The sequence below is a fragment of the Anastrepha ludens genome, chromosome 4 (genome assembly GCF_028408465.1).
Source record: "Anastrepha ludens isolate Willacy chromosome 4, idAnaLude1.1, whole genome shotgun sequence".
In the NCBI taxonomy this organism is placed as follows: domain Eukaryota; kingdom Metazoa; phylum Arthropoda; class Insecta; order Diptera; family Tephritidae; genus Anastrepha; species Anastrepha ludens.
Genome location: NC_071500.1, coordinates 105,093,317 through 105,106,115, shown reverse-complemented (window position 1 = coordinate 105,106,115; position 12,799 = coordinate 105,093,317). Strand labels below are relative to the sequence as shown.

Genomic DNA, 12,799 nt, shown 5'->3' with positions numbered 1-12,799 from the left:
TGAAGCTCCAGTTGTCTTGAGTATACTTTTCAAATTGTTCGCGAAATAGAGCTCTGTAAACTTCATGACTAGTTGCGGTCTTTTTATACTGATGTAGGCAAACGTTTATGGCTGATTTTTTAAAGATCCACCAAGGATGACGTGATGGTTTGTTACAAGTTTTCGGAGGCAGAATATCTAATTTTTTGGAGAATGCTGCGCAGCGCCTTAGGGCGGATATTTATTTATACAGCCGATTGTGGGTTAAAATATTTTTAAAACATAATTAGTACATAATTTGTTGTATTCATTAGGCGGGGGACCAATTTCAGCGTGGTTTCCTTTACCCTTTCTTCTAAGGAGGAGAATCCGGCTTCAGCTAGTATGGCTCTGGTTGGTGAAGTTGGAATCGCATTAAGACTGCGGCGCACTGCTGAGTGGTATGGTGAATATATCTTTTGGAGATTATTTTTCTTTCCCATTATAGAGGAATATGCACCAGTTGTTCAATAAGTTTTGCGTTTCGATAAGAGAGGACGTTGCTACTAACCAATTTGTTTTTTGTTATGTTGCTACTCTATTAATATAAACATGCGTATATAAGATGCTCATCGATACAAGTGACTTTTCACTCCGCCAGATTTTATGAAGAGCGCTTCGAGTTCGCAAATGTGCTCGGCGTCGTCCCTTTATCTTTAAGGCAAATATTGAACTTCATAGAGAAATGGGAAGGAGTAAAAAAGTGTCCAGCAAAGATGGTAACAAAACTCCCAAACTTAGAGTGGGAGCGCAAAGCGTCATCCAAAGAAGCCATTTTGAAACAGATCTCCTGTGGGGGTAACTGGGTTCATGAACAGACCGCAAGCATGAACGCATGAGGTAAAGCCTCAATATTAACCCAAACAGACGACAAGTCGATATCGATCAATTGTCGAATTGGCAAGTTTTTGTTTTTTTTTTCATGTATAGGGTTATTCAATAGGTGCGCTTCAACTTTTTTCCGATAGGGAGGGCGAACGACGCAATATTTTTTATTTTTCGCTTGTCATTTGTAAACTTCATTAGTATACATTTCATCATGGAACGCTACACACTTGAGCAACGAATGCAAATAGTGCAAATTTTTTATGAAAATAATCGTTCTGTTGCTGCTACTTTAAGAGCATTACGGCCATTTTACGGTCCATTTAACAAGCCGTCCCGGTTTGGGGTTATGTGAAGTCATTGGTCTACAGTAACAAGCCGGCGACGATTTGTGAGCTCAGAACCAATATTGAACGCGAAATTGCTGGAATTTCGGCCGATTTATGCAGAAGAGTGGTCGAAAATTGGGTTCAACGATTGGACTTCGTAAAAGGTGCACGCGGTGGTCATGCAAAAGAAATCGAATTTCATACTTAAATGTATATGTTCAAACTCGATAATAAAAAAAAAATTAGTTAAAAAAGTCAAACCGTTTGTGTTTTATTCAAAAAAGTTCAAAAGTTGAAGCGCTCTTACTGAAAAACCCTATATTAGGTTAGGTTAAATGGCTGCCCTAGCTAAGGGCTCACTTGGACAAATATTAAGAAATTCATCCGTAGTGGTGCCATACATGGGAGAGGAGAAAGGAGATGGGAAGGAAGAAGGAGCCGTGGGATTAGAGACGATGATGACCATACATTTTACGACGGCCCCAACGGGGGCGGATTTGCGTTCGTTGTTAGCCGTAACTCCTGAGGAACTTCACCAAATTTATGATATTTACACCGGCTATATCCGAGGCGTAGCGAAAAAGTGATAGCCCAGATGTCTAAGTCTTTGCCAGACGAGAGCAGGGCAGCTGAGAAGAAGGTGTTGAGATGATTCCACCTCGTCCTCCAGACAGTTTCTGCAGAACGGACTTGAGGCAATCCCAAGTCTCACGGCGTGAACACCTAACGGGCAATGTCCGGTAAGGATGCCCACCAAATTCTAGAGCTGGGGCTTTGTTAGCCTTAGGAGTTCCCTTGAGCGTCCCCGATCTACCCGTGGCCAGAAGGATCTCGCGACCTTGCACGTTTGCGCACTAGCCCATCGCTCGCTGAGTTGACTCGATACCCATCTTTCCAGGAGCAGACCACAGGTTCTAAAGGGAACCCCAGTTCTCTCGTTTCGCGACGAAACCGTCTCCAAAGTTCCCTGTCTAGCCAGCTCAACAGCCCAGCAGTTTCGCTCTATACCAAATGAGCCTGATAACGAAGTATTCGGATGCAATCGAGAGAGAAGCCAGACATTCCCCGACCAATCTCGAACGCACAAACAGCGAGCCCAAGGCCCTAATTGCCGATTGGCTATCGGAGTAAATATTTACTTCCTTAACGGTTATTACCGAATTAAGCAACCAGTCCGCCGCTTCTTTAATTGCGGATACCTCCGCAGTATTGCTGAGAATACAAAATGTGTCAAAGGGCTCCTTAAAGTGAGGAATAATTTATCATCTCGGTTAATAATTGTAAGATAGGTGATGGATAGGCAAGATGAGAAAACCACCAGCTTTGCCTGCCCTCAAGTAAAGGCCACACAGCTGTTTTCAGTCTTCACGGTGTAGGCGAGTTTAGTAATGGACTGGAAATCAGGCTACACGGCTTTAAAGTTAAATTTTGTTTTCGAAAACCAAAATCTGAACTGGAACCCTTTCGGAAAACTAAAGCAATTACGTTTTAGAACCTTTTTGGGACCGTTGCATATTTTATTAACACTGCATATCAAATAAGTGGTTGAAGTTTTGCATTTGTCCTTCCAAACTGTCCAGGCTGCAGCCAAAAAAACCAGGATGCAGAAATCAGTGTGCATGGACCACACAAAACTTTAACTGCACATTAATAATGAATGAGCTCTAGTGTGTTGGGTTGAGCGAGCGTTTCCTTGGTTTTAATTAAAATCTCAGTACGTAGCCAAGTTTTTCTTGCAAATGTGGGAATAATAAACGTGAAGCTATAAAGCCTAACTGGCTTGTGTAAGTGCGTAAGTTGGCCGTAAGTTGAGAGCTGCAGCGACGTAATGCAACAGCGGCAAAACACGTAGCAACAAAAGTGGCTTGGCAAAGGCCTGCGCTGGAGTGAAATAGTTATAAGCAGCACCCGTGCACCATAGGAAAAAAATTGCCCCCCAAATGGTAAGATCCTACAGGCTACAGAGGGAACAAAAAGGAGCCTAATAGTCAGCAGAAAACGGTTAGATGCTGTAGTCCTCGCCATAGCTGACGGCTGCCGCAGCCATCGACGCTGTTGTTGAGAAATTCAATTTTCCCAAACATTAACCATATCAGCGGCAGAAGAGAGGTGGTGCAGCCGCGTGAGGCATTTATGCTCCGCCAGGATGGCATAGCGCACCATTTTCGCCTTTTAGCGCAAGTGACCATAAAACAAACGCGCCTCGCTGCGCACGAACGACTTACAACGCGTGCTATTGTTGTAAGTGTAACAAGCAACCAATTTGTGTGTGCGCGTGTGTGTGCAACTGCTGTAGCATGTTGCAACAGCTGTTCGGCACTTGCATTTGCATTTGCAGCAGCGCCACACTTTCGCCTCGCTGGTCGACCCACTCAGGTGGAACGTGTCGCCGCCTTGCTGCACAACGTGCAACAGCACCAAAACCAACAACTATTTCTATATATGCTTCTGGGCATAACGCACCTGCGGCGCAAACGACGGGCCATCACATGCACACACACACACACACACACAACAACTGCAACAACTTATGACTTGTGTGCGTTCGTGAAAGTTGCAATGCGCGCATTTGCAAGTTGCTGGCTAAGTTGATTGCGATCTTCCTGCCACCGGTGTTGCTAATATTGTTGTTGTTGTTGGTAATATCATTGTTGTTGTTGGTCTTTGTGTTGATTGCGTTCGTTGTTGCTATTATATTTGGCCATTGTTGTTGCTGTTCGCATGGCAATTCGCGCATTTCCAACGGTACTTTGTACTTTTGCTGCGCCTCGCTACGATTCCCCGGCATTGCGTGGCTCTGTGCGTGTATGGCTGTGTATGCAAATTTGTAATAGTGGTAGTTTTGCTCACATTCTTGCAATTTTCGGTTGATTGTCAGCTGTTATTGCCTGTTGGCTACTTGTTTTCTATCTTCTTGCCACACTGCGTACTGGCTGAGTTGTGGAGCTGCAACAATATCGGTGCAACAACAAAGTAAACGTTGCAGTTTCTGCCACGACACCATGCGCCCATATGTGTGTGTGCGCTCTTGTATTTCCGATGCAACATTATTGGCTAATAAATTTTCACGTGAGAAGTTGGTGAAGCAAACCATTTCGCAGAGCCGAACTGAAAGACATTTCATGCACTTTATTTTGTTTCCGCTTTTGGCGAAGGCTATGAGCTAAGAGTTTTTGAAAAATCTAAAATTAAATGTGTGGCTTTCGAGGGGCTGTTAAGTGAGGAGTCATAGAGAGGTCTAGAGCTCGATAATTTAGGGTATTTTCAGTATTTGTTTCATACAATAAAAAAAGGAAAATCGATATTTACATTGTTTAGACTTTTTATTTAACTTCTTTTACATACAAAAATGAAAAAAAAAAATTTTTTTAATTTTAATAATTTTGAAAATGGCGCTGAAGTAAACCTTCCCAAAAAATTGGACCTGGACGGTGCTGTCTATTGTATACATATAATTGGCGCGTACACACTTTTTGGGTGTTTGGCTGAGCTCCTCCTCCTATTTGTGGTGTGCGTCTTGATGTTGTTCCACAAATTGAGGGACCTACATTTTCAAGCCGACTCCGAACGGCAGATATTTTTTATGAGGAGCTTTTTCATGGCAGAAATACACTCGGAGGTTTGCCATTGCCTGTCGAGGGGCGACCGCTATTAGAAAAACGTTTTTATTAATTTTGCTTTCACCGAGCTTCGAACCAACGTTCTCTCTGTGAATTCCGAATGGTAATCACGCACCAACCCATTCGGCTACGGCGGCCGCCTTATTGTCTATTGGCTCTTGTATTAATCTGAAACACAAAAACCAAAAACATATAATATAATAAAAATAATCAGTATGATTGTAGCTATGTCGCGTATTAGAATAAAAAAAAATTGAGAGAATGGCGCATTCGTTTCGAGATAAATGAGTGTACAGTTTGAGGTACAGGAGCGCGCGGATCGCTCTCTACTGTGGGCTGTAGAAGTTATAATATTGCGATTTTCCGCATGAACATTTCACAGTATATTCTTAAGATGCTATACTTTCGAAATATCGAAAAAACCAAAAATCGATTCTTTGAAATTTCTAGTACTGTTGCATACTCATATTTCTTCTACGTAAAAACAAGGTTAAACGTTCCTTCTATGAAATAAAGTACAAAGAGGCAGAATGGATGAAATGAAAACTATTTTACAACAAAGCATTTGGTGTTCATCTGTTTGCCACAAAATTGCTGGGCGTATTTTAGCTGGGCATACTAAAAAGTACATTAAAAGGACATAACAACAAAAGTAAGTTATAAAAAAGTGCATTTAGCCGCAATATATTATATCGTAAAGAACTACAGGGTGAACGATATGAAGTGTTACCTATTCAAAACACCATAACTTTTTTGTGTGAAATTAGTTTTTATTGATTTTAAAGACAAAATTGTTCAAAAATGATTACAATTTTAACATATCGCACCCTAAATACAAAAGGGTCACAACTCAAAATGAGCAGAAGCTCAAATATGCACGAGACGTTATCAATAAAACGGTCCGCGGATGACATATGGCAAAAATAAATTTTTTGTTGGATGGTAGGACTGTTATAAGCTTACATGGTAAATTTCAGCGTGATATGTCACATAGTTTGTTTTCTGTGCTACTGTAAACAAGTCAAGCTCGAGTGTGGAAAATTTTGAGTTGTGCCCCTTTTGTATTTAGGGTGCTATATATTCACTTTAGCTCAGCTCGATATGACCAACTTTTGTCTTGACTATAGCCTTCAAACGGTCAAAAAATAAGTTGCATGCTGCACGAATGTGATCTTGAGGTATTTTGGCGCATTCTCGTATAATCGCTTTTTTCAGCGCATCCAAACTGGCATATTTTTTAGTCCTCACTCAGCTTTATGAGACGGTGCCGAGTCCTGTTGGAACGTTCATGGTCTACGACCGAAATGTTTGCGTGTCCACAGCTCTAAAGCAGCTTCTAAAACATTTTCCCCATAGTAAGTCGCATTCACTTTGACACCAGGCTCGATAAAAACGATTGGAGAGCGTCCATCAGCGGTCACTACGGCCCAAACCATTACTTGCGATGGGAAATTGCTTCGAGTGGCCATACGTAGGCTCAAATTCTCGTATGAGCGTTCGGTCAAGTAAACACGACTGTTTTGAGTGTTTATGAACTGCTCAATTGGGAATTTTTGTTCATCAGAAAACACAATGTTAGGAAATTCGCTACGTTGGTGCAAGCGCAACAACTCCTTTGCTCTTTCGCACCGAACTTTTTTTTGCTGGTGTGAAAGATCGTGTGCTTTTTGGAACTTGTAAGCCTTGACCTTCAGCTCATTTTACAATATGCGTCGAATGCTGTCTTGCGATATTTTCAGTTCTTTGGCCATTTTTCTTCCACTTCGACGTGGATTTCGTTCAAGTCGAGCCTTCACTTTCCGAACCATTTCTGGCGTTGTTGCGGTTTTTTTTGGTCCACTTCCATTGCATTTTGCAATGCTACCAGTATCATTGTAACGTTTCATAGTGCGATACACAAACATTTAATTCACTTTGAGGTGACTGAGCTCACGAACAATGGCTGGTTGTGATTTTCCGACCAAATATAACGCAATCACACTATTACGTTTGAATTCCATCACAGAAAAAAAAATTCAACAAAACTGAGACACTTAATTTATATTGAACTGTCATTAGAACAATTTCGACATTGATGTCATGAGCTGTTTTACAGATACAATCAGTGTGAAGTTGGTAACACTTCACATCGTTCACCCTGTATAAGACCAAGTTTGTGAAGAGGCGAACCAATTCAGGATGCGCCAGAAAGACAATGTAAAGACATATTTTTGATGGAGCTATCCTTCTAATGAGTTGGTGCTTTGGAAGTTACATCCCTAGCAGACTTCCAGTCAAAGCTTAATGACATTCGGTTCAGTGGAAGCGAAGTTATTGCGTCTAAAGTGTCAGTATGTTTGTGTCATCAGACCAAAAATGAGTTTCGAACATAGAGCTAATATCAAATTTTGTTTTAAAGTCGGTAAAACGTTAACGGAGACATTTTAATTGATGTAAAAAGTTTATGGGGATGATTGTCTATCTCGTGTTAGAGTTCATGAGTGGTTCACACGTATCAGAGATGGTTGTGAGAACGTAAATGACAATGCACTGTAAGTAATCTCCCAAATTCAGTAACCACCGAAAACTCCATCAAAATTGTTCGTAAATTTATCAAAAATGAAAAATGAAGTCATCGTTGTAATTCAAGGCATCGGATTTGAATATCTCCAAAACATCGATTTATCGCATTGTAACTGATCATTTGGGCTGACGAAAGGTCTGTGCACGTTTCATTCCGCGCAAGGTAACTGAGGCCAAAAATTGGCCAGAATTCAACATTCCAAAGACCTCATTAATGAGGCGAGAAAAGACAAGAACTTTCTTTCCAACATGAACCTGAAACTAACTATCATTACCGAAAGATTTTCTCAACATTTCTAAGATTTTCGCACCATTGAATCCATTTTTAACGCAAAATTAAAGGCAAACTCGTTGTTGCAAATTCAAATCAATTTTTAAAGCGACACACGAGCAAAGTTAGCTTTACTAAACACGGCGCAACTTTTACAATTGTAAGGAATGGCGATCAAGTTTTGGTCGAAATGGTAATCACAGATGTGGAAACCTAGCAAATAAAACAGCAAATGAAACAGAACTGAACCCAGTAGACCAGTTGACGTAGACTGTCATTAGGTGGTTGTTCAGGGAACTTTTTAGATCAAAGGTGGTATTCGTGGCATCCATTCTTCACCCTAACTTAAAATGAATCATAAAAATGTTAAGAAAACCAAGTGAGTTTATATGAATCCGGCACTTGCTGAACTCAGCGAAAGAACAAGAAAGAAAAAAGGGACCAATTGTGGAAGACTGAGTAAAAGATTTTCCACCGAGTTAATGTCCCAACTCATTTCTTATTGTCTGTCAATAAGTTTCTAGCAAAATATAGCCTCCTGTCTTGATAGCAGGATCTTGCTCTGAGCGATTTCTAGATCCTGAAGACTGCACCAAAGTAGTGAAAGAGAAGGGCACACGTATCTTAAAGTGTCTGACAGAGGAACTTAGTAGTTTGTGATGTCGCCTTCTTTATAAATTACTTTGTAAATACGTTGATGAATGGATTTACACAAATTTTCCGGATAGCATAATAAAATTTTATCTTCAAATTGGTGCCCATTCTCATAATCTTTACGACCAAACCATGCACATGTCTTTTCAATAAGGTTCAGATCTGGGGAATACGGTGGTCGTGCTCAAGTTTTAACAATTTGGGGCCTAATACACCTAATTCTGTTTTTTACACTCTAAAGAAAACAGCTCTTTACGAATGGCATGAACACTTCAGAAGAGATCGTCCGTCAGTCCATCAAAGAAGACGAGCGGTCTGCGTAATGGCATCGACATCGAAAACTGATAGAAACTTCAGTAAAAAAGTTGAAAGTAACCCAAAATGAACCATCAGAGAGCTGGCTGAGTACTAGAACATTGCTGTTTAACCCATTCAGCACATTTTAGTTAATGATTACGGTTTGCGCCGCGTTGCTACAAAGTTGGACCCAAAGGACCTAAATTGCATGCAAAAAAGGAAACGCCTTGTTATCGCCAAAGATATGATTTACAAAGCTGAATACGCGTTTTACGGTTTTAGAAAATTTACATTTATTCAAACGTTTTCTGCCTGGCGATTCAGATGAGTTCAGTCACAAAAAGGCCAATTTTGAAAATGCGTAGCATTTCATAACTGTTTTAGTACTCTTTCCAGTCTCCAGTGCGTTTTATAACTTGGACTAATCTTTTATGCATAGCATTAAGTTTTTTACTGCCGCTTAAGCCTCTTTATGCATCACGGGTGCCATGAGTACAACCTCAGGTGATGCCCTAAATGCTATGCTTGATTTGCTCCCCCTGGATCTTAAGATACAACAGGAAGCAATAAAAGCAATGTGTAGACTCCATAAATATGGTTTCTGGCACGAAGACGGGACACAGAGACATCTTTAAGTTGCTGTCGAAGCAGTATAGACTAGAGTTGCCACGAATAGTGAATTGGCCGAATACCGAATACCGAATACCGAATATTCGGCAACGCTGTCGGCCGAAGCGCCGAATATTCGGCCGCCGAATATTCGGCACGAAATACATGCTTGTCGGGGGCACGTTAGCTGGAATAAGACAAGTCGCAACCTGTTAGTCGCACGCAACCAATAAAACAAATCGCAAACACAACACAGTGCGGGAGTTAATTGCGAGTAAATCATGTCACGGAACGCTTTGTTAGTTGAATAATACATAAAATAAAGCTTAATTACTATTTTGCTAAGAAGTTTGTTCCTAAATTCATTTTCAATTGTTTTTTTGTCAAAAAGCTTATAAAATGGTACCAGTTAATAAAAAATCGCCCATATGGGAATATTATGAGATTTGTAGTGAAAATAATAAACTGGCCCAGTGTTTGTTATGTAGCATCAAGATCTCAAGAGGCGGAGAAGGAAAGAAAGCAAGTAAGTAAAACCTTAAGTTAATTTAATAGTTTTAAATTATAGTTTTATTCACTTAATACGTTTACGTAAGTAGGTGATTAACTGGTTATGTCTTAAACTACTTACTTGTTGTTGTACTGTACTTACATGTAGATAGGTACTTATAAAAGAAAGAAGATCGATTTTTAATTGCCCAAGTTGTTTCGGTATACATAGTTGTTGGGAACCCCTGATTACTTATAAAAATATTGGGGAACCCTGATCAGTTATAAATTATTTGTTGTACTATACTTTATGTATTTGATTCCCGCTAATTCTGTATATGCGCGTTTGTACATATGTACGCGAACAAGGAACAACGAAATAGGAACTCTGCATGGACCGTTACCTATTGTGCGGACATACTAGTTGTGTACAAGCGCGTATATACGGAATTAGCGCTAATTTGTATATGAGTACCGCAGTGTGTCCTTCGTCGAATTTGCCGCTGCGTTAATGACTGGTTCGATTTCAGAAATCAGTCGTTAGCCAGCGGAGGGAGGACACACTGCGAAATAAACGCTACAAGTTAAATTCGCAATTCCCTCCATTTTCATTTCGCAAAACATTTTTTCACAATATGTTTGGCGAAATGATTGGCGAAATGATTGCTTTAGACAACGAACCATTGTCACTTGTTGAACGAGTTGGATTTCAGAGGCTTATGGCAAACGCTTTGCCCCATTATAAAGTACCTGGTCGCACTTACATGACCGAGAAAATTGTTCCTGATATATACAACAGAATTTGTGCTAAAATAGAAGCCAGTATTTCACAGGCAGCAGCATTATCAGTGACATCTGATATATGGACATGCCAGCACAATAACGAGAGCTTTCTGAGCTTCACTGCGCACTGGATATCTCCAGAGTTCATTCTGGAACATAGCGTTTTAGCTATGAAATCATTTCCCGGCTCCCATTCTGGTATCAATATTGCAAAAAACTCAATGCTATTATAGAAAGATGGAATATTCCTCAATCCAAGATCCATTTACTTGTCCATGATAGTGGCTCTAATATGATCAAAGGTGTGCAAGATTCAGGATATGATTCAGGCAGGTGCTTTATTCATTCACTGCAACGAGCTATAGAGGAGTCGCTAAAATCTCAACCAGAAGTACTACAGATGATAGCTGCTGCGAGACGAATTGTTACCCATTTTAATCATTCTGGCTTAGCAGAGCAGAAACTTAAATCCATTCAACAAGAACTTAACTTGCCAAATCACCAACTAGTACAAGATGTAAGAACACGCTGGAATTCTACGTATTATTTAATGGAGCGATTATTAGAACAAAAGCGAGCTATCTCCTTGTACATAACAGATCATGAAAATTTAATAAATCTGACGCATGCTCAATGGGAACTATTGGAACAATGTATCAAACTCCTCAAACCATTTGAAGAGATTACAAAAATAACCAGCTCAGGTATCTCATGCATCTCTGAAGTGATACCACATGCAGTAACATTATTAAAATATCTGGGAAAAGCAGAAACAGCTGAGAAAGTACCAAATTTAGTAACAATGAGATCTTCACTGCATGCCGAGCTTGAAAGGCGATTCAGCTTCGATGGAAAAAACAAATATCTGGTAGCTACTTTTCTGGATCCTCGCTTCAAAACGAGTTTCCTAGGATTGGTTCAAGCAGAAAAAGCAAGACAAAAAATTCTTCTAGAAGCTCTGAAAATAAGTTGTGATGAATCTAGTAGTACCGATGACGATTCTTCTCCAATTCGTAAAAAAAGAAACTTGAATGAAAATGATAGAACTATGGAAATACACGACAGTTTCTGGAACTGCTTTGAGGAAGTCGCTACAGATAATATGCGAAATGCTAATAATGAGGAGGACGTGGAGCGGAATACTGTGGTAAACGAGTTGGATTTTTATTTGAAAACAGGTCGCCTAGATCGGAAGGCCAATCCTTACAAGTGGTGGTTAGCAAATGAAAACCAATACCCAAACCTTTCGAAATTCGCTAAAGTTTATCTTTCTTCTCCTGGAAGTAGCGTGTATAGTGAGAGGTTATTTTCTGAGGCTGGTAACATTTACGATGAAAAGCGTAATCGTTTGCTACCAAAAAATGCTGAAAAGCTTGTTTTTATCCATCACAACTTACCACTGATCAATTTTAAATACTAAAGTGTTGTAATTTGAAAATAAATACATAATTTTGAGTAACATAACGTGTCTTTTTTACATGATTTGGTATTCGGCGTTCGGCCGAATAGTACGTATTATTCGGCCGAATACCGAATAGCAAAAAAAGTGGCCGAATAGGCCGAGTACCGAATAGTTGCCGAATATTCGTGACATCTCTAGTATAGACTGTTTTTGGCACCTAAAGATGACCTGATACCCACAGTTTCATTTGGAAGGAAATTTCATGTCAGATTTCCATTGCAATGGAGCTATCCAGAATGCATGCAGGGAGGTTTGACGAATATTTTCTTTACCGATTGGTCCAAGACTGAAATAGGGTCTGGAGCCGGATGGTACTTAAACGATAGTAATAAGTATCACTATGCTATGGGGGGAATGGCAACTGTTTTCCAAACAGAAGTTTTTGCCATCCTAAAAATAGCCGAATGTATAATCGAGAGGAGATGGAGCGGGAAACAGATTGGAGTCTTCAGTGACAGTCAGGCTGCATTGAAGGCCCTGGAGAACGCGATGCAAACCTCAAAGACTGTTCAAGAATGTAAGAAGAAGCTTAATTCTGTCGCAAGGCAAAACAGGCTTCCGTGACACTCCGGTGTTCAAGGAAACGAAATTGCCGACGAATTGGCCAACCGTGGATCAGCGGTGCCCCCACAGGGGCCAGAGCCAATAATCGGAATCAGTCCCGCAGGAATCAAGAATTGGATCAACGATTATGTAGGCAATCTACATAAAGAGCGATGGTCCGGTCTGGAACGCTGCAGAACTGCAAAGTGTTTTGTGACAAGTCCGAACAGAAAACTGTCAAACTTTCTACTAAAACTTAGAAGGAAAGACATTCGGTTGATGGTCGGCATCATTACAGGACACAACCCATGGGGTCAGCATATGACCACCATTGGAA

The 12,799-nt window shown here is 40.4% G+C and overlaps 1 protein-coding gene across 1 annotated transcript; it reads left to right on the top strand.

Annotated features, from left to right (window-relative positions):
* The first annotated feature begins 10,749 nt into the window (after nucleotides 1-10,749).
* On the top strand, nucleotides 10,750-11,877 carry LOC128861939 (zinc finger BED domain-containing protein 4-like). Its single transcript, XM_054100311.1, has one exon. It carries the CDS (start codon nucleotides 10,750-10,752, stop codon nucleotides 11,875-11,877), a length of 1,128 nt encoding a protein of 375 aa, XP_053956286.1.
* The last annotated feature ends 922 nt before the right edge of the window (nucleotides 11,878-12,799 follow it).